The following is a 24,616-nucleotide window of genomic DNA, read 5'->3' on the forward strand; positions in this document are numbered from 1 at the left end:
TCATACCTTGATGCAATAGGAAACTAAACAAAACTTAAAATCTATTGAGGTTCATGGTCATTTCTCATTGGCAAAAAAAATATTAGATTCATGTTCATTGATTTATTCATCTTTTTGAATGTAAAATATTTTGAAATTTGATATCTCATGGCATATTTTATATAGATTTTTTAAAATATAGATATGCTAGTTAAGATACATATAACTAACTCAAATGGTAAAAGGGTCAATGCAACCATAGAATTTATGAACTCTAAATATAGTAGATGACAAGAGAGTAGAAAATAAAACAGTATTACAATAACACTCAATGGAATGCTCACTTTTCATAGTGTGCACTTACTTATGCTTCTTGGCTTTATACCAAATTGAAAATATTCTTTAGCAGCGTACATTATAACAATCCAAATAAACCAACATTAATATGAGTAACAACACACATATTGGTAGATATCTATGACATAATGGTTTTGGAAGCAAAATAGCTCTATGGATTCAGTGTTCGAAGAGATGATAGCTTAAATTATCCATCAGAGCAAAGCATATGGATCTCCATTTTATGTTGAAGCACAAAACTACAATCATAGTGGCAAATCCCACTCCATAACTTAACCCTAGTCCAATTGCCCACCATGGATCTATTACAACATCTGCAACTGTATTATTCAAAAAAAAAATCTTCTCCTTGTTACCCAAACCAAGACTACGTGTGCAGTTTTCAAGTTGAGGTCCATAAAGATTGGGATTTCCTAGAAAGGAAGAAGCCCCAAAGGTTGAGAACTGCTTCCCTTGTGGTATTAACCCCGACAACATGTTGTTTGAAAGATTTAGAACAGCAAGGAATGTGAGACTTAAGAGTTCAGAAGGAATCTTTCCTGACAACCTATTTTGTGAAAGATCCAACGACTCTAGCTGAACCAGGGTTCCAAAAGATTTTGGGATTGAGCCACTCAAATTATTTTTTGATATGTTGAGAGATATCAAACCCACTTCTAGAGGAATATTACCTGATAGATTGTTATGTGATAGATCGATGAACTTGGCTGAGCTGATTATCTTCTTGCAGGTTAGATTCCTTCCCTTTATCCAAATAGTTACATCATCCGCATATTGTAGAAGATGGTCAAAGCCTTCCACTAGCAAATAAGAACTACCATACGTTTGTTGTACATCATTACTTTGTGATTGATTGACCATAGCATATAATTTGCTCACATCTCGAGGAATATTTCCTGATAAATTGTTCCCAGATAAATCAAGAATTTGAAGATTCTGCAATTTGACCAGCTGAGATGGAATGATGCCTTCGAACTTATTAGAAGCTAAACTGAGAATTCTCAAATCTACCAGCTTTTCAATCCAAATAGGAAGGCTAACCTCAAAATTGTTATTTCGTAAGTCAAGAACTCGGAGATGAATGCAGTTGGCAATGGATGAAGGAACTCTACCTTGCAAACTATTGTGATTAAGATTTAGTGTTCGAAGAGCCTTCAGATTTCCCAGCTCGTCCGGAATCTCTCTTTGCAAAACATTTTGAGCTAAATTTAAAACTGATAATCTGGAACAGCTCCCAATGCTTCTAGGAATCATACCTGTTAGCTTGTTCTTTGACAAGTTCAAAATCTCCAATGCATCTGCAATTTCAGTTGAATCGGTACATGCAAACGTTGGAATTTCTCCAGTCAGTTTATTCCCTGACAATGATAGAAACAAAAATTTGCCATTTGTTTCAGGAATGGAGCCCGTGAATTCATTATCTGACAGATCTAGTAAGTATGAAAAAAAACCAAGAGCAGGAAGAGAGCCATATAATCCATTTCCATGCAAGTCCACTGTCATGAAAGTATGAGATATCTTCCGGGGTAGAGAACCTTCCAGCATGTTATTTGAAAGATTGAGAAAGCTAAGATTAGGAAGATCCCACAGCCACGAAGGTAGATTTCCCTCAATACTGTTATCTGAAAGATCTAGCACGTTCAATTGAAATTGCTGGGACAGAAATGGAGGAAAGTTGCCTTCTATATTGCAAGACCCCAAAACAAGCTGCTCCAGATGGGCAAACTGAGGAACCCAGCTAGTAGAGATGTTATTGTGAAACTGATTTTCAGAAAGGTCCAGTTCTTGAAGGTGACTGAGATTGTCGAAAAGTTGAAGTGAAATGTTGCCTGTTAATCCGTTGGAAGAAAGTGACAAAACTTTTAAACTGGACATCTTTAAAATGCAATCTGGAATTGTTCCTGACAATTGGTTATGGCTTAGATGAAGTTCGCGTAATGCCGAAACATCACACAAAAACGGGGGAATTTGACCAGTTAGCTGGTTGTAACTAAGGTTCAGAGTCGCAAGGGACGAAAGGCTATCTAAAGAGGACGGTATACCTCCTTGGAGATTGTTCCAGCGTAGATACAAGGTCTCAAGTTTTGAAAAATTTGTAATGACGGGGGAAATCACTCGTCCTAAATTGCAAGAGTTGAGGTACATCGCAACAAGGGAGGAAGAGTGGTTTAGAAAGAAAGAAAGCTTTCCTTTCCAGTTATTGTTTCCAATACTAAGAACGCTCAATTTTGAACGGGGCATGAAATTGGAAGGGATGGAACCAATTAGATCACAGCCCTCGAGATGAAGTGAAACCAATGAGGACACGTTCTCAAACCAGGTGGGTAGTTCAAACGGGAATGAATTAGAACCTAACTCTAAATGTGATAAACGGGTGAGGTTTGATAGATCTGGAATATTACCTGAGAGCTTACACCAATACATGTCAATCTGGGAAAGATTGGCAAGACCGCTAAGGGCCTCACCCCAGTGCTCAGACGACATTGTCAGGTTCACTTCACTCATATCTAAGAATTCTAGGCTTCTTAGATTTCTTACCCATACATCAAACTTACTACTCCTCAACATATGTCGCCAATCACTTTTCAAATCCAAATGACGCAAGCTTGACATATTTCCCAACTCCAGAGGGACTTCGCCACCAAATCCAGCATCTGACAGGCTAGGAAATGAAAGCTTCTGCAGTTTTGACAGTAAGGGAGGAATACAAATACCTTTAAAGTCATTCCAACTGAGATCCAAGTGCTGTAGATGGCGCAGATTAAACAAAGATGGATGAAGCTTTCCACTCAACCGGTGGAGGTACCAATCATTACTTAAGTCAAGGCGAATGACATGGGATGTATGATAATCACAGGCAACACCTTCCCACTCGCAACAGTTCAATCCCCGCCAAGAGGATAACCGACCTGAAGACAAATTAAGCAAGTATCTTCTCTCATGTTTTAAACATGTAGCTGAAAATGAGAAATGAGCTTGCAGCATTATTATCCATATCAACAAAGATCCACAACCCACAGACATCTTGAAAGAAAGCGGATACATTGTATTCCTCTTTTCCTTATTCAAGAGATGTGTGCATTCTAAAATTCTCCCCCCTCGGTTGTCTAGAGATGTTTGACTACCCTCCAAGTGTCAAGTTCTTATTCAAGCTTCATATTTGACTTTTATGGCACGCGCATAGAAATATATGGTTAAGCCGTCTCTAACTTCAATTTGTTATGTTAGGCAAAGTGAAGCTGGCGTAAGAAGTCGGTAAAACTTAATCATACATCATCAAAAGACTCTGAATAAGCACAACGGATACTATTTTCTCTCGTGTATTAGAAAGAGGACGGACTTTATAAGAAAACTTTATATATCGTTATGAATATTTATATCGAGGTTTTTAAAAATTATAATGTTATTGTGAAAAATCGTTTAAAAATAATAATTTATATATACAATTTAATGGATTAAAAAATTTATATAGTCTGAAAAAAAATTATATATATATATATATAATCTTAGGGTTGGGTTCGATGGATTAGGACTGACTTTAAAATCTCATGGTGTTGTTTTGAATTTTTTTTTGATTTATTTTGGACGGTTTAATCTTTTTTTTAATGTAATTTAAGTTTTTATATTTACAAAAAAAATTGGTTTCATATATTTTAATATTTGGTTTATTCTATTTTAATAGAATGTATAATTATAGAATAATAAAAATATTAATTGGTAGGAATTTAAAAAATTTACATGATTGAAAAGAGATCAAAAAGTTAAAGTTGATGGGACAATTTCTAACTTTGTTTCAAATGCACTTGTTTAAATTTCAAACTAAAAAATAAGAATTATTATTATTGAAAGAAAAATTAAATTAATCCTCTAACATTTTTTTGATTCATGAAATCCTTCCTTCAAAACAGGTCTTTAAATCATCCGTGAGACCTCAACCTTATTCAACACTCCTAGTGAACAATACTCTCTTAGATATGAAAAAAAACCAACTTTATAATAATCTCTATATATATCTTAGTAAATTCATTTTCTACATTATTGTGAAAAATATTCTTCAATTTTTTTTTGTATTCAAAGAACTATGTGCATTTTTCCCATAAATAATTAAACTAGCATTGATTTGACTATCTTCTAGTTGTATTTGTGATGACAACTTCATAATCATTTTCATATTGTATATATGCATTCAGACATACATTTTATCATATTTTTTAATTAAATAAATTGTAATTATATTATACTCTAAGTTTTAATTAATTAATAAATATACATAATAAAAATTAAATTAACTTAAGGATATACTTTGGCAAAATAATATCCTCTAAAAAATTGTCTCCTCACACATATAGTTCATAGAAAGACTTAAATCCACATGCATTGAGGATAATGTATCCTCACTTTTGATGCCATTCTTAAAATCTAAAATAAATATTGATAATATTCTAGAATTGTGTAAAGAAAAAGAAGAGGGTGAGCTTTATAAAAAATAGTGTACATAACTTAATGAATTCATCTCTTATTTATTTAGTTTTAAAAAAATATACATTATCATAAAAAGTATTTTAAAAATAATGTATACACAAATATATATATATATATATATATATATATCACAATTTTTATATATCTTTTAAAAATGGAAAATGATTTTAATAAAATTGTATATATATTTGTATAGATTATTTTTTTATTCATTAGAAAAAAATGAGATGAATCTTATTATGTGATTGTAATGAGTATTAAAAGAAGATATTTTTTTTTAATAATATGCAAAGTCAACTTAATGCATCAATTTCTTTTATACATGTTAAGAAAGTAGAAAAAATACATCTAATCTTTTCATTATACAAGGGTGTAGCCATGGTCAAGAACAAATGCACATTGTAAGGATAAACTAAACACCAAACCTAAACCATAACCAAGAAAGATTTCAAGGAATGAATACACGCGTTGAGCATCTAATCTTCAATAATGCAAATGCCTTAAAATGAATTTATATGTATTTAATTTACTTTTGGAGCTCCAAAGTGAATTATTCCTTGAATATGTTCTTAATAATACATAAATTTTTTACTGATTTGGGAAAATCAATCAATGTTTTATCTCTAAATACTAAGGTAAAATAAATAAACATTGCACAAGTAATTTTTTGGTTACTATTGAAAGGTGAAGAGGATGTGGAGAGAAAAATGCTAAAAATAAATAAAGTAAATATTATGGGGGATATAGTGTAGATGAATAAGATTGTTGTAATGCCCCACTATGAGGCTTAGAGGACTTAAACATATAAAGCAATGAAAATGTGAATATATATATATATATATATATATATATATATATATATATATATATATATATATATATATATATATATATATATATATATATATATATATATATATATATATATATATATATATTAAGACATGCATTGAGTTACATGAAACAACATGTTAATTAAAAGGTGCACAAACAATAACTAACAATAGTCCTCAAGGCCCCACAATGACACTACTCAAAATAACATTAACCATACATACAAGAACAAATGAAACTTCTAAAATATGATAATACTGTCCTTTTCAAAGGATCTTCATACATGTTACATTTCTAGGAGAATATACATATTGTCATTGGTTACATCCTAGGGTATCCATAAGGATAAAATCTCCAAGAGTACAAACAATCGAGTGAATACATGAATATGGTACATAATGAAAGTCTTCAATCTTCCCACAAGCCATCACAAACAGGATGTAGGATGAACCAAAACCCAATGGGTGTGAAAAGAACTCCACCCAATGATGTGGTACCATTAGGTCCATCCCCTATGCTAGGAGGTATCAGCCAGACCTAAGAGACGGAAGGAAATACAAAAAGATAGAAAAGACTCACACGAGGCTCACAAGACTACTGTCACAAGAGACTTACAAGGCTATAATCATAGGAACTCAACAGTGAAACAACCAACTTCTAGAGGCCCAAGCAATTCACATAAGGACAAAACCAAGAGGGACCACTAGGTATGCAATAGGGAAGCGTGTCATCACTAGGTTGTCATGAGTTACTCTGGTGAATCTTCACTAGGTCCTGACCCCCTTCCTAGGTTACCCTGGTGATCTATCCCAACCCCCAGCCCCAATACAAACACTAGTGGGCCACACCAACCTTTCGAAGGGACAAGATTGGTGGACGCCATTCCAGGCCTTCTCTACTTACCTCAAACCTAAACAAGCATATGAGTGTAAGAGAGGCAACAATTTAATCTTTATTAATGTGTACTATCTACGCTTCCCAGTTCATTATTTAAGTTTTCACTTGATTACAAAACTCTCATTGAGTTACCCTAGCAACCACTTTGGGTCTCGACCCCCAATGAAAGACACTCCACCTTGACTTGCACCTAGGAATCAAAAAATCAACACAAGGTCTAAAACACCCAAATAACACCAAGAGTGTAGACACCTCTCCCATAGAAAGGTTGGTTGACTTGCTCGAAAAAGAGTACAAACTAGGACGTTCAATGCAACAAGATTGATTCACTAGCATAAAAGACATGCAGGACACCAAGTACATCACATTAAATGTCGATGAGGAAACCATACACAAAGAAAGAAATCAACAATGACCTAGGCTCAGAAAACAAATGGCATTTATACCACATACCTGAGAAACCCACTATGGCAGACAAAACTGACAGTACATACAAGTCTTATAATGCCAAACATTAAAGTATTCAATCTTAAAATATTTTACTAGAGAGACCATGATCTTCTATGCAAAAATTAATTTAAAATAACATTAATTTCCAATAACCTAAATTTAAATCATTAAAACTCATTTATATTTCTAACAACTTGCCCAATTAAACTAATATTCCATTATTCAATCATTTCAGACTCTCCTTAGGCAACAAATAATCTCTCCACTTCTTCAAGGCTTGAACTATGGAATAAAATTCCTAGTCATACACTAAATATGTCCTTCTTGCATCATTCAAATTTTCACTAAAATAAGCTACCACTCTTCCTTCTTGACTTAATATTGTTCCAATTGCATTTCCACTTGCATCACAATCTACTTGAAATACTTTGCTAAAATTTGGTAAACCTAACACAGGCTTCTCAGTCACCTTCTGCTTCAACAATTCAAAACTCCTATTTTCTCTGATTGTCCACTTGAATTATTTTCTATCTCCTCTCGTTGTCTCAGTCATAGGGCTACAAACTGAACTGAAATTTCTGATAAACTTCTAATAGAAACAAACCAATCCATAAAATGATCTTACCTCTCCAATTCTTTCCGATGTAGGCCATTCAACAATTGCTTTTACCTTCTTAGGGTCCATCTTTAGTCCATCCATAGATGTCACAAATCCCAAATAGACTAACCCTTCCTTTATGCAACTACACTTCGTAAGATTTATTAGCAACTTCTCTTCTCTCAATCTCTGCAAAACTTGTCTTAAATGCAACATATGTTCCTCCTTTGTCTTGATGAAAATCAAAATGCCATCCAAATACACAATAATAAACTTATCCAAGAATTTCTTCAATACCTCATTCATCAATATCATGAAAGTACTTGGTGCATTAGTCAATCCAAAAGGCATCACCAACCATTCATACAATCCTTCATTTTTCTTGAATGCTATCTTCCACTCATCTTTTTCTCTGATTCTGATATGATGGTATCCACTCTGCAAGTCTATCTTTGTGTAGTATTTAGCTCCACTCAAACAATCCATTATGTCATCCATCCCAGGCAAAGGAAACTGATACTTCATTGTGATCCTATTTATTTCTTTGGAATTGGTACACATCCTCCATTCTCCATTCTTCTTAGGTGCTAACATGACCGGTACTGTGCACAAGGACTCAAACTTTCTCTGATCAAACCTTTCTTCAACAACTCATGTACTTGTCTATTCAGCTCGTCATTCTCTATTAGTGTCATATGGTGTGCTGCTTTGTTAGGAAAACCAGCTCTGAGAATCAGGTCCATGCAATGACTAGTACTCCTCACCGGTGGTAATCCATTAGGTACATTATCTAAAATGTTTTCCTACTCTACAAGTAACTCGTTTATCTCCTTTGGTTTTTCTTCCTCGTCCTCTGGATTCTCAGTCTTCCTAGGAACTAAGGAAAAACACACATTCTCATGTCTCATTCCATCCAGGAATCTCCTTCCATCAACTAAACAAATTCTACCATTCGTACAAACATCACTCTTCAGGGGCTCCTCCAAGAGCCACAAGGTTTGTTTCATCCTATTTGCAACAATAGTGTATATGTTCTTTCTCCCATCATGCATTGCATATCTATCATATTGCCAAGGTCTACCCAACAAGATGTGACAAATATCCATAGGCATAATATATATCACACAAAACTTTATCATGATAATTTCCAATTTTAAATTTTACCAAACATTGTTCACTTACTAATATCTTATGATCATCCTAAATCCATGCTATTTGATAAGGCTTAGGGTTTTTCAACCTTTCCAACTTCAACTTACTCACCATTTCTTCATAAACTAGATTATCTGAACTACCACTGTCAATAATGACTTTACAACACTTACTAGATGCCTTACATTTGGTCTTGAACAAATTTCTCCTCTGCAAGAGCTCTTCTCATCATCAACAATTCTTTGTCTTCTAGTTTGTTAGTTGATCTAGTAGGGTCTTCTTCCACCAATGTCATTCTTCTAGTGTTTACTGCCTTCCTACATTCAAAATCATGATGTCCTTATCCTCCACACTTAAAGAAAGTTCCTCTAAACACTCTCTTATCTTGTCTTCTGTCATCTTTTCCATAACCCTGATTCTGGTAACTATCAAACTCTCTCCTCTGGTGGAAATTTCTATCATCCTTCTGGTATGAAATACTATCTTTTCTTACTTCCTTGTCCTTGTTTTGATCTACATAGGTTCCTCCTCCTCTAGAATATCCTCTTCCTCGTTGAAATATTCCTTTGGAAAATCTTCCACCTCTACCTCTTTCTCCTTACTCATATCTCTTGTTCAATTTCTCCTCTACTTTCAGGGTATATAGGTAGGCTTCCTCAAATCTCTACAACTTGATGAAACTAAGTTCATCTTATATAGACATTTGCAACCCATTCAAATATCTAGCAACTTGTTCAACTTCATCATCAGTATGTCTAGATCTGATATTCAACTTATAGAATGCTTCGATATACTCCTTCACACTAGATTCCTTTTGCTTCAGGTTCTGCAACTTCTGGAACAAATTCCCTTGATAATCAACTGGCATAAAATTTAATTTTAACTTGGTAACCATCTGCTCCCAAGATTTGATCTTTTCTTTACCTCTTCTTTGTCTATCAACCTACGAATATTCCCACCAAAGAGATGCACAACCTTTCAACTTAGTACAAGCATACCTCACCTTCCTGTCTTTTATGGTGCCTTCAAAATCAAAATAATTTTCCATCTCCATGATCCAATCTAACAATTCATTTGAATCCAATCTACCATGATAATCTCAAGGACTAAAATGCGGTCTGGTATTCTCTCTTGAAAATGCTCTTATAAACCTCTCTTCATTCGGATCATTCCCCGATGGATTTTCTACTTATTCTTCCGGTGCTTCTTCTTCTCCATCTTCACTCACATCTTCAACATGTCAACCTCTTCCCCAGGCTATTTCAATAGCTTCTAATTGGGTGGCAATTACTCTCAATATTTCTATCATAGTAAGTTTTGCATTTTCATGCATTCCACCATTCCTATTTCCTCTTCGCATCATCTTCACACTAGTCCTCCATAGTCATGGTTCGGAAGGATCTCTAGGAGATCAATCCGAACCATGAAGTAGGAGTAAAAAACAACGGAAACAAGACAAGATGATGGAGGTAATGCAGAACTGAATGAATTATATCATGAAAAATGATTTCAATCTTCCTACAACATGCAAGCTACAAGATTCGGCTCTTTGGCCTAATACATACATGCTCAATTATAATATTGATCAACTCCAAACATCTAAATCTTTAGATAGATCTTCTATGTTTTTCCTACTACCTATTACATGCTAGATTACATTGATTTATATGATCAACACAGATCCACGTTGGCCAAGAAGAAAAAACACCGATGAATCAAAATAAAATGTGTAAAACCACTGGGTCAGCCTCCGCCAAAGAAAATCTTCCGAAAAATCCAAAAAAAGAAGTGCAGATTAGAAGGAAGGATGACCAAACACCAAGGAACATTGGAAACAATGAATAGAAGCTCTGGAAGCTATGGAAATGATCTGCAAGATTTGCCAAAGCTGAAATAGGTCCAAGTGGTTTTGGTGTTGTAAGCCAAAAAAGTGTCCTAGATACTGGAATCGAAAACTTGTCGGAAAAAGATCCAAACATCCCACAAATTTGGGGAAAGGAAGATGATCATGTCCACAAGCAAAATCCAGCTCTACAAGATCTGGTAAGAAAGTGCAAGAAAATGCAAAAAGAAATGCTCAACAACACAACAGGAAACAAACTAAAAGAAATCATTTTTTTTGGTTGATGCAAGATTGCCAAGAACCAAGGATGCTCTTGCATCAATACCAATAAGAGATTTCAAAGAGCTTCAGGGAACAAGAATAACAACTTTCCAAGAAGAGATGGCACATGTCAGATATATCTTGATCGATGAAATGAGTTTTATTGGTGAAAGGTTATTGGAGAACATAGATGAACATCTATGCCAAGCTTTTCCTTCAAATGGTAATGAAAATTTCACAAGTATGTCTTCTACTCAATTTGTAAAATTATAATTATTCTATTTTATCTGCACAATTTTATAGTACAAAAATTAAAATATAGGAGTCATGATACATACAAATTAACATAATTAATGGTTAACAAAAATGTTCAGGAATATCTATGATTTGGGTTGGTGATCTTGTACAATTACCTCCAGTGAATGATAGGCTACCACATGAGAGTAGAAGGTGGGTTAAAATATTATGGGAACAATTCAAAACAATTATTACTTTGGATCATATTTTTCGATAGGATGAACAAAACAACAACCAACAACGCTTTCAAGAACTATTAATGAACATAAGAGATGAAAAACCTACATTAGATGATTGGATACTACCAATGACAAGGTCTTATGTGATAAATGATCCAATAAGCAACCGATAATTTGATAATTGTGTTCATTTATTTTCAACAAACGATAATGTTCACAACCACAACAGGATGAAATTGCAATCATTACAAAACCCTATTGCATGCAACATTATAACAAGAATTGGAAATGTTACTAGCAATGAAAGTGCAATAGATGATTAACTGGACGTAAAATTATTATTATCAAAAAATGTCAAAGTAATGTTGTCATCAAATATGTGGATAGAAGTAGGACTTGTTCATGGATCTTTAGGAAATATTAGAAAGATTGTATATATAAACCCCGAAGTGTGCCACCTCAACCACCAGCATACGTTTTAGTTGAATTTGGCAATTAGTCTGGACTGCAATTAAATGATCGTCATCCATCTCCCATTCCAATTCCAACAATTGAAAGAGGTGGTTCTTTTCAAATACCATTGTGATTGGCTTGGGCACTAACGATACACAAATCTCAGGGATTGACTTTCTAAAAAGCTACTATTGATATAGGGCTAACAAAAAGAATAGGTCTAACATTTGTGGCAACCTCTCATGTGAAAATTTTACAAGGACTACAGATTATGCCACGATTTAACTATGATAGATACAAGAAATTAAAGAAAGGCAAACAAGTTTTGAACATAAAAAGATATGAAGACAGACTTCAATGCATCAAGAACATGCTTCATATAAGTTTTCCATTCATAAAATACATCTATTTTCCATTTATTTAAATATTACTATAGTATTAAAATTCCTTTCTCTTAATGACAATGCAGATTTTCAATTCTTTATACTATCAAATAACATTGACACTTTTCCATATCACTTATTACAACAAATTTTAATCTTAAAATTCAACTATATGAACATTAATCTTAATGTGAATTTTCTTTCTTGTCACAGATCCCCAACATAAATGTGAAGACACGGCAACAATAATTACATTTCTACGACATCAATATTTCTCTCTAGAAATGAAAATGTGCATTTCTAACATACTATCCAATAATATTAGAACTTCTTTCTCCCATTTATTATAAAGAATTGTAGCTCTAAAATTCAAATATTCAAATGTTAATATTAATGTAATTTTCTTTTGTTTTCATAGGCGCCTTACATAAATGTGAAGATGTGGAGACAACTATTACATTCACAAGTACGAATTGTAAAATGTGATCCATCGAACATGAGTTGCTTGATCGAATTACCCTCAGAAACTCTATTTCTGTACTTTTATATACGATGAATGAATTTGTACATTGTGGAGACAACTATTACATTCACAAGTACGAATTGTAAAATGTGATCCATCGAACATGAGTTGCTTGATCGAATTACCCTCAGAAACTCTATTTCTGTACTTTTATATACGATGAATGAATTTGTACATATGTTTGACCAAACCATAGTTGCATCAATATTGTCCAAATTGAACATGACAATGTATAGTTTTTAGATTGATGTAAGCTACATGGAGTCTCGTATGGTAATAGAAAAATCATTTCAAAATTGAAGTATGTTTTACATTTATAATTTAAAACTATACTAAAGTCTTATTGTTATCATTTGACTTAAGGGTATAAAATTGATAAAAGGAGGCGCCTCGCATATTTTATTTGTGTATTTTATTTTTACTTCAGTTCCAAAATCAAATCAAAAAGATAATTAATTATTTTATTAAAATTGAGTATACTAAAAAATCTCTACAATTTTAAAAAGACGGAAGACATCATATCATGAATACATGCACATAATTATAAAAGCAATCAGCATATGTTAAAAAAATAAAATTATGAAATCAAAATTTTAAGAATTAACATATAAATATATATTATCTATGATACACTTCTAAACAAAAAATACAACAAATCAATAATCAAAATATTAAACATAATTTATTCAAAAAAAATAATTTAAAATTTACATAAAAAATGAACAATTCTTTCAATGAAATAATAATTGAATTAATTATTTGTTAAATAAAATACAAAATTTCTAATTAAATAATAAATAATTAAACCCTTACTGGGTTGTTGTGTTTGGCCAGCATTGTCGATCACGTTAAAAAGTTTACCAAGCATTATTTACATAATTTTATTTTTCAACAAATAAATTTTAAAATGTTTATTAAGCCGAGAGGCTTCTACAATGGTAGCAAATTTATGCGTCAACATTTGGGGGTTTTCAAATAATCTAACGTGTATTTTCCTGTATGTGATTATGAATAACTAATACAAATTTGTTAATTAATTAATAATTAAATATGTTTCCATTCACAGGAGTTGGTTGTCCAATTGTTCATGAAAGTTTTTATTCTAAAAAAATTTCAAGAGGAGAGGCTTCTTGGTTGGAGTTCTAAGATTGGAGGAAATTGTAGGAGATTGGAGCAATGATTGGTTAGAGGGGGGTTGATCTGGATTGGGGTTGCGTAGGGATTCTTTAGCATTTGTTCATTTGTGAATTTTTTCAGGTTCACATTTAATATCTTTTCTTCCCGTGATTGCTCGGCTTCCTTTCTATTTGTTTAGAATATTGGTCTTCCAAGATCCTCCCCTCCTATATTTTGTTCTTCTCAGTCCCATTGGTTCTACAATGGTTCATGAAAGTTTTTATTCTCAAAAAAATTTAGGAGGAGAGGCTTCTTGGTTGGAGTTGGAAAATTAGAGGAAATTGTAGGAGATTGGAGCAATGATTGGGTAGAGGACAACTCGATTGGGGTTACACAGAGATTTTTTAGCATTTATTCATTTGTGAATTTTGATTGTGAGTGACTAGTATATGAATTGTAGATTTGTGCATTTGGCTATTGTGATCATCACTTTCAAAATATTTGTTGTATTTAATTTAGGGTTTTGCATTTTATATTTTTGTATATGTTGCAGTGAGTATTGAGATGTTAATATTTCATTTATTGCACTAGAAACATGTGTGGTAGAATCCTATGTTTTTGTTTTATTTTTTCAATAAAACATAAATGGATCTTGAAAAAATATGTCATTATCTTAATGAATAACTTCTTTTAAATTTTAATAAACTCATTTGAATTGCATCAATGAGGAGATCAGTTCATTGGAAAAGGAATGCAAGATGCCAGTGAGAGTTGTAAATCTATTTTTCAACTAATTATTGATTCATTTAACAATTAAAAACAATGAATTTATTTTAATTATAAAATCTGAAATCATTTGCATGCCAAAAATAAAAGTAGAATAGAAATGTTTCTTATATGTCTAAATTAATTTCTTTTATTTTTCAATTTTACAATAAAAGCTTACTCTAATAGAAAGTTATATAAAGTTTAGTTTTATATTTAATCTAAAACTAATTGATGATTCATTTAACAACATAAAAAAATAAATTTATTCTAATTTTAAAAAGTGAAAAAAACAAAAAGGGTAGAACATAAATGTTGTTTATATATTTAGATTAATTTCTTTTCTCTTTTCATTTTCACAACTAAATGCATGCTCTAACAATTTTATATCAATTAATTTATACTAATGTCGTGATTGGGAGTGACGAGTTCCAACCAACCAGTTCATGATATTTGGCTAGATTTGGTTCTGCAACGGTTCATGAAAGTTTTTATTCTCAAAAAATTTTGAGAGGAGAGGATTCTTGGTTGGAGTTGGAAAATTAGAGGAAATTGTAGGATATTGGAGCAATGATTGGGTAGAGGAGGGTTGATGTAGATTTGTGCATTTGGCTATTGTAATCATCACTTTCAAAAGATTTTTGTAATTGATCAATATACTCTGTAAAATATTGCTATTAAACTAAATTTTGTTCTTCTCAGTCCCAGTCAAGAAGTTCCAGCCAAGGAGATCATGATATTTGGTTTAGATTTTGGTTTTTATATAATGTCTGGTTTTGTTGTATTAAGTTTAGGGTTTTGCATTTTATATTTTTGTATATGTTGCAATGAGTATTGAGATGTTAATATTTCATTTATTGCACTAGAAACAAAAAGAAAAAGTAGAATAGAAATGTTTCAAAATATTTCTTATATGTCTAAATTAATTTCTTTTATATTTCAATGTTACAATAAAATCTTACTCTAATTGAAAGTTATATAGGTTTTAGTATTATATTTATACTAAAACTAATTGATGATTCATTTAACAACATAAAAAAATAAATTTATTTTAATATTAAAATGTGAATTGATTTTCATGCAAAAACAAAAAGGGTAGAATAGAAATGTTGTTTATATATTTAAATTAATTTATTTTCATTTTTCAATTTCACAACTAAAAGCATACTCTAACAATTTAATATCAATTAATTTCTACTAATTCTATATAATATAAGTTTAACTTTTATTAAAAATATATAAATAATATGTATTACCTTATAAGAAAAAAATAGAAATATCAAATTACTAATGATGATGCTCATTTATTCTTATTTATATAATATATTTATTAATAAAATATATATTGATATAGCCTTTGCTAATTTTATTATTATTCAAATAATTTTAAATTTTTTTATTGATGTTACAAATTATTTCATAAAGGTTAAACCCTTAATTAAGTATTTGATTTGATTATCAAAAGGGTTTGATAAGCATTAGATTTTGGTTCAATTATTGTAAGATAATTTTAATTATAAGAAATTGTGAGCTATTTTAAAATGTCTATTTTAAATTTATAGTAAATAAATCATTTCAATTAAAAGAGAGTTTAAGCTATTTTAAACTATCTTTATTTCATTAGAACAAAGTTTCAAGGTAGTTAGTTTATAAAAATATTGAAATAAGGAAAAAATATTCGTAAGGAAAGTACATAATATTAAAGGTTTTTTTAATATTTTATAAAAAATGATAATAAGTGTTATGAATGCATTATCCTACAATAGTTACCTATTTATAGCCTTACCTTAACACTAAAATCTAATTAACTATAACCTTAACCCCTAAACCTAATATCTCTAATTGAATGCCAACCCTAACATATTATTAAATTTAACTCTAATCATATAGTTTTTAAATTTTTTAAATTATATCATAAATTTTTTAATTTTATTTAAAAATATATAAATAATATATTACAAAAATAAGTATAAGAAAAAAATAGAAATATCAAATTACTATTGATGATACTCATTTATTCTTATTTATCTAATATATTTATTAATAAAGTATATTTTGATACAACCTTTGTTAATTTTATTATTATTCAAATAATTTTTAAATATTTTATTTATCTTTCAAATTATTTCATAAAGGTTAAACCCTTAATTAAGTATTTGATTTTATTATCATTAGGGTTTGATAAGAATTCAACTAAGATTTTGGCTTAAAAACTGCTAGGGTTAGGGTTAGAATAAAGGTTATGAGTAAAATAATTTTAATTATAAGAAACTTTAAACTATTTTAAAATGTCTATATTTTAAATTTATAGTAAAAATATCATTTCAATTAAAAGAGAGTTTAAACTATTTTAAAATGTCTTTATTTCATTAGAACAAAGTTTCAAGGTAATTATTTCATAAAAATATTGAAATAAGGAAACAAAATATTCATAAGAAAAGTATATAATAATAAATATTTTTTTAATATCTAATCCTAACAATGATGTAAACCCTAACTAGAATCCTAACCCTAACCCTTAACCGTAACTCTAACCCTCTAATATAAACCTTAAACCCTTAAGCCCAATCCTAACATTATGATATAAACCCTAACCCTAAACACAAAACTAACCATAATCATAAATCCTAATCCTAACCCTAATCCTAATCCCATGATATAAAGCCTAACCCTAGAAATAATCACAACAATAACACTAAATCCGAATCCTAACAACAATTATAAACCTAAACCTAACCTTAACCCTAAATCCAAAACCTAACCATTAACCTAACCCTAACAATGATGTAAACCCTTACTGCAATCCTAACCCTTAAACTAATGCAAACCATAACTATAAATCCAAACTATAACTATAACTATAAATATAAACCCTAACCCTAGACACAATCCTAAATGTAACCCTAAATCCTAAGCCTAACCATAATCTTAACCCTTTCCCTAACTTTAATCCTAACCATGATATAAATCTAAATGCTAACCACTAGCCTAACCTTAACAATGATGTAAAACCGAACTATAATCCTAATCCTAAGCCTTAACCCTAACTCTAACCCTCTATTATAAACCCTAACTTTAACCCTCTATTATAAACCCTAACCCTAGCATTGTGATATAAATCCTACCCCTAAACATAAAATTAACCATAATCATAAATCCTAATTCTAACCCCTATCCTAATCGCATGATATAAACCCTAACCCTATAAACAGTCATAACAATAACACTAAATCCTAACCCTAACAACAATTGTAACCCTAACCCTAATCTTAAACGCTAAATCCAAAACCTAACCATTAACCTAACCCTAACAATGATGTATACCCTTACTACTTGATCCTAACCCTAAAAGTGATGCAAACCATAACCATTATCCAAAGCCTATCCCTAACCATATTCTAAATCCAAACCGTACCCATTAACTTAACCCTAACAATGATATAAACCATAAACATAATCCTAACCCTAACCCTAGACATAATCGTAAACATAACCCTAAATCCTAAGCATATCCACAATCTTAACCCTAACCATAGCCTTAACCCTAACCATGATGTAAATGCATACCCTAACCATTAACCTAACCCTAAAAGTGATGCAAAATACAACTATAACCTTAACCCTAAGCCCTAACCCTACACATAATCCTAACCAAAACCATAAATCATAAGCCTAACCACAATCTTGACCCTAACCCTAACCCTAACCATTAACCTAAACCTAAGAATGATGTAATATCTATCTATAATCCTATCCCTAACCCTGTGATATAACCCTTAACCATAGACATAACCCTAACCATAATTCTAAATATTAAGCCTTTGAACTACAATAATAAACTTAACCATAACCCTAACCCTGATGCTAATCCTAACCCTAACTTTCATTTTTAAACCCTAACCCTAAATATAAAACTAACCATAATCATAAATCCTAATCCCATGATATAAACCCTAAACCTAGAAATAATCATAACAATAATACTAAATCCTAAGCCTAACAACAATCGTAAGCCTAACCGTAACTTTAAACCCTAAATCCAACCCCTAACCATTAACCTAACTCTAACAATGATATACACCCTTATTGCAATGCTAATCCTAACCATTAACCTAAACCTAAAAGTGATACAAACCATAACTATAACCCTAACCTTGACCCTTACCCCTGAGTATAACCCTATGATATACATCCTAACCCTACACATAATCCTAACCATAACCATAAATCCTAAGCCTAAACATGGTCTTAACCCTAACCCTGACCCTAACTCTAACTGTTAACCTAACCCTAACAATGATGTAAAATCTATCTATAATCCTAACCCGAACCCTAATCCTATGATATAAATCCTAACCCATAATTATAAATATTAAGCCTAACCACAATCTTAAACTTAACCATAATCCTAACCATTGTACTAACCCTCACCCTAACACTCTGATCTATAAACTGTAACCCTAAACATAAAACTAACCATAAATGTAAATCCTAATCCTAACCACAATCTTAACCCTAACCCTAATCATGATGTAAATCCAAACCCTAACCATTAAACTAACCCTAACAATGATGTAAACCCTACCTATAATCCTAACCCTAACTCATAATCCTAACCCTAACCCTATGATATAAAGGTCTTAACCCTACACATAATCTTAACCATAACCCTAAATCCTAAGCCTAACCACAATCTTAACATTAACTGTAACACTAAACATGACGTAAATCCAAACCCTAACCATTAACCCAACCCTAAAAATGATGTAAACCCTAACTATAATCCTAAACCTAACCCTTAACCCTAACCCTAACCCTAACCCTAACCCTAACCCTAACCCTAACCCTAACCGTAATCGTAACCCTAATCTTATGATATAAACTCTAATCATAGAGATAATCCTAACCATATACCTAAAAATTGAGCCTAACTAGAACCTTAACCCTTACCGTGATGTAAATCTAAACCCTAACCATTAAACTAACAGTAACAATGATGTAAACCCTAACTATAATCCTAACTCTAACCTTAACCCTATTGCACTTTAATGTTGATAAATTAATAAAAAATAGGCGCCTCTAGAAGGATATCTCTCGGCTTACTCTATATATATTATTAAATATATATAAGCTAGTATTAATTAGATTTAGTACCTAAATTTATAAAGAGATTATTACTTCTTTTCCATAAGTTATTTGAAAGTAAAAAAATTAAATTTAAATGAAAATAAATAATCTTCAAAATAAATAAATAAAATAAACTATTTCTTAAATAAAATTCAATTTCTATATTTAAATAATAAATATTTTAAACAAATATATTGAATTAAAATATCTATGCCATTTAGATTTAGTAACTATAATTTTAAAGAAATCATTACTTCACTCCCATAATAAATACTGCAACGCAATAAAATTAAACGAAACCATTATTAGTGCTTGTAATTAATTTTGATAGCAGAAATATCTTTAAAAAATATTCAATTGTAGTGTGAACTGGTTGAATTTCAAGCCTTGCTTTCCGCCTCTTCATTATTTTTTGTGGAAATAAAAAATTAATGTTATATTATAAGTTTGTTTTTTTAAAATAAATTATATGCACTGATTTGAAAAATTAAATTAGAGATGCAATAGTCTGCAACCACTTGAAATTATATTTTTATGAAGTCTGTACTGCAAAAACAAAAAGGGACTTGTCTATTCTGGTTCCAAAATGACAGTATGGATTGACTACGAAAGGTTTGTTTTGAAACCAGAATAACTTTGGCCGCAAAAAAGTAAGATCAACATTTGTAACGGATGACTCACGATTGAAAGACTAGAAAAGTCTTGATAATAATCAGAAAAGCCTCGTTAGCGTGGAAAATGTTTTTGATAATTTCTCTAAAGCCTGACTGACTCATAGGCGCACAAAAGTCTCCTAGCTTATTCCCCACGCAGAGAAAATAATAGGGAATAAGCTTAGATAATTTGATGGCTTTTCATTGTTAGGATTTCGTCCACATTTGAATTTTATCCATAAATCTTAATCATCCTAGCCATCAATGACTCTTTTGTTTCAAAATATTTCCATGGCAACGTGTGAAAAAGGTTTGATGATTCAAGTGCGTAGAGTACGATTGCTGGGCAGCGTCTCCAGTTGATGAAAATCTCACCGTTCGCTTCACAATCATTGAATCTATGTTTTTAACATGTAATGTGAACACTGTAAATGGAACCTGGAATAGGATTAACTTTTGTAACGCATGACTCACGATAGTTTGACAATAACACGGCAAATTTGTAAGATCGGGAAAAAAAAGGCATCGTTAGCTTATTCCACACGCATATAGAGTACGATATTGAAAAATTGAATTAGAAATATGTAAGACACAAATAAGTTTGACGGTTCAAGTCTGCAGAGTACGATATTGAAAAAGGATCACATTTTGTAACCCATGACTCACGATTATTTACAACGGCGCGTCAACTTTTCTACCGACTTTGTAGGACTGGAAAAGTCTCCTGTAGCTTCTTCCACACGCATAGATAATAGTTGGAAAAGCCTCCTTAGCGTGAATATGAACATTGTAAATGGAACCTGGAAAAAGATTTACTTTCGTAACGCATGACTCACGATAGTTTGACAATAACTTAGCAAATTTGTAAGATCAGGAAATAAAAAAGGCATCGTTAGCTTATTCCACACGCATATAGAGTACACCACAAAATTCGTAGTAAAAATATTTGATTAGATTGTTAGGCAGCGTTTCCAGTTGATGAAAATCTCCTCGTTCGCTTCTGCAATCGTTAAATGTAGCTTATCCCACACGTAAAAATATGATTAGATTGACTGCTAGGCAGCGTGTCCAGTGGATGAAAATCTCACCGTTCGCTTCGCAGTTGTTTACATGGAAATACATTTGGTTTGGTAGGCCCTCTTACCGAATCGTCCTATCAAGCCATGTTTGTTTTTCTCTGTAACAAACAAATTATGTGTATGCTATCTTTTTTATATAAATTAATTTTAGGGTACTACTATAAGCATGTGCCAATGTCAAGTATTCATAATTCTGATATATCACTATTATATTTGTTGAATGAACATTAGTGAGACACGTCGTGGATCAGAAGCATTCTCAATATGTTGTTCATTTGCATGACTGTTTTCTACTCCATTTCAATCTTTAGGTAAATAGAAGCCGTTAAACTTCACACAAAATGACATGTCGTATAATTTTAAAAAATTGAAAAACACAATAATTTTTTTTGAAATTTTCAATAGTTAAATCTTCATGCACTACATTCCTATTGTTGTTAAACCACAAAAAATTCAACGAAAAAATGTTGTTATATTAAATATTAATTATAATATATTAAATATTATATTATAATATATCAAAAAAAAAAAAAAAATTAACAAATATCAAATGACAAATACTTTAAAAAAAATAATATTAAAATGAAATATATATTTTATAAAGATATTTATTGATGTTCTTTATATTACAAATAATCTTAGATAGAAATGATGACTGAAAAACATCTTATTCTCACTTGTTTTCTATCATCAACAATAAAATAGATGTAAGATATCAAAAGTCATTTATTATTGTGACTTGTTTCTTGTTTATGGATTCAATTATATAAAATTTGTTTGCATCAACGTTTTGGCTCACACTCCATGACGGATCATCATGATGTAAAAAGAGTTGTAGGGGACAAATTAATAAATAAAGGAAATCCTTTGATGTCCTCGAGGTTAAAAAAATTAGCCTATGGGATAATCAGTCTTGTCATTTTTCAATTCAATCCTTTTCCTATTCAAGATAATGATGAGCTCTGCCAACTTATCAACAATCCCCTCCTTAAAAGGCTATACCAAGAACCAATTGTAAAGATATTTACATAATTGTTGTTGATGTCTCTATAGGAATCACACTCCAAATTGAAGTGCTTTTCAAATTTGATTGCTTTGAAAGTGCAGAAAATGCACACCCTTTCATTTGAAGCTTCTTTTGTCCTTTTCCAGTACCTCATTTCATGTCAGAGTCGATGAGAATTAATCCTTAATTGAGTGATAATAATTTAGGATCTGCATGAAATACTAGCCTCTATGTATGTTTTTTTGATGAAGATCACACATGAGATTGTATTGGTCGATATAATGTGTTTGTGTATTTTTTTCATTTAATTACACTTAGGCTTATTTAAGCCTTCTTTGTCATCCATTTACGCTTCACACTTGTTCATGCAAGATGCCAAATTGGTTAGGAATTGTTAGAAAGGTGTCGAATCGCTTTCGACACCTCACACTACCTTTGCAATAGGCAACCCGCCACCACTCCATGTTTGAGGAGTCCTATCCTCATTTCATGAAGATTGGGTGCCTTTTCTACTTCCTATTTATATGTTCTCATAAGCTAATACATTTGGTTGATTTTGGTCATATTCATGTAATTTTGTGCTTATTTTTAATCTCATTTATTCTTGGATTTGTACATGGTATTAGAGCAATTTGAGTTTTTCTTAAGGCAATACCTAAATATACAAATGACACCTACGTATTGAGGCAAGTCGAATTGCAAAACGAGGGCTTCATGCACAACTCACCACAGGAGTGGCACCCCTGTAGCTTAGTGTAACCCACGTCTCTTACGACGATCACAATGAGGTCCTCTACTGGCCCGTGAAACCCTCACGTCCTCAATTGTTGTGTTTGCTGTCACACTGCACGTGCAACAGACCTTCAGCTCTACACTGTTATCGACACGGCTCATATAGGTGGCCTTTGGTTGTCTCCCTCGACTAGGACGACACCAAGCTTCCACATGACTCCAGACAGACGGGCACAATGAGACCGACACAATCTTTCATTGGGTCCTGCACCACCTTTCTGTTGGGAAATATGGTGTCTCAATCTTGAATTTACACAAGGTTACTATTTATAGTAAGTTTTCATTTGAGCATGAAATAGTGTGAAATTCTCCCCAAAGTTTGTGGTTGGATAGATCAGAATTCCAATAAAGTTTTGTTGCAAGATCATAGCTGGTTTTGAAGATATGAAAGTTTCTATTTTGGAGGGGTACGATAAAAGGTTTAAATTTAATTTTGAGGTTAAGTTAGTTGATCCACTGAAGACTGATTCATCCCCCCTCTCAATCTTCCTTCATTGTTGTTGTCAACAACCCTAACTAAAAACAAACCAAGGTCAGTCTAGACCCTTGAAAAATGCTAGCATCTTTCTGACTGCCAAGAAGAACAAAGTAACTTGGGTTCTAGAAAAATAAGAAACAAGGAACCCAAAACAAAGCCCTGAGAAGAAAAAAGAACCCCATAAGAATAGAGGAAACCGTAAAGAAACCATAAAGGAACCCAACCCAAGTAAAGCTACCACCAAAGGGACATAACAAAGGGAACCAGGTAGCCAAAAAAAGGACCCAATAAAAATTGTTGGCCTCCAAAGAATAAGAGCCCCAAACAGATCCCATGAGGCAACACCAAAAACAAACATCAAAGAGGACCAAGAGAAAAGGAGACTAAAGCTCCACACCAAGACACCATTGAGATAGATGTAAAAAGAAAGAAAAGAGCCCAAGAAAAAGGAGCCCAACATGGGAAACAAAATGTGTAAGGACAACCACCAACATTAGCTCCAAATAGGAGGAGCATGAACAAGATAACAAGAAACACCAACCACCACATAGAACCCAGCCAAAACAGACTGAAGATGAGACAACCCAAAAAGAGAAGCCCCACAAGAAGGAAGCGACAAGTCTAGATGGAAAGAGAAGGAAGCAAAATAAAACACAACAAAGCACAACACTAGGAAAAAAATAGAGCCCAACAAAGCCAAGAAGAGGCCATAGGGACCAAAAAAGAAGGGGAAAACCCAATGACCCAACACAAGCCAAAAGATCAAACACCAACACCACTAGGACATCAACATCACCATCACCATCCCATTCTCCAGAACATCTCCTAGAACCCTAGCTCCTCCCCTACTCCTGCTTGTGCTCCCCTACATTGTACTTGTCTCCTTGTGGAGTTTTTTGGATGGTTGATTGG

General features: G+C 32.0%; 1 protein-coding gene across 1 annotated transcript; it reads right to left on the reverse strand.

Annotated features, from left to right (window-relative positions):
- Nucleotides 1-495: 495 nt before the first annotated feature.
- Nucleotides 496-3,321, reverse strand: LOC131037920 (receptor-like protein EIX1). Its single transcript, XM_059210550.1, has one exon. It carries the CDS (start codon nt 3,319-3,321, stop codon nt 496-498), a length of 2,826 nt encoding a protein of 941 aa, XP_059066533.1.
- Between the last annotated feature and the right edge of the window lie 21,295 nt (nt 3,322-24,616).

This window comes from Cryptomeria japonica, chromosome 8 (assembly GCF_030272615.1).
Source record: "Cryptomeria japonica chromosome 8, Sugi_1.0, whole genome shotgun sequence".
NCBI lineage: Eukaryota > Viridiplantae > Streptophyta > Pinopsida > Cupressales > Cupressaceae > Cryptomeria > Cryptomeria japonica.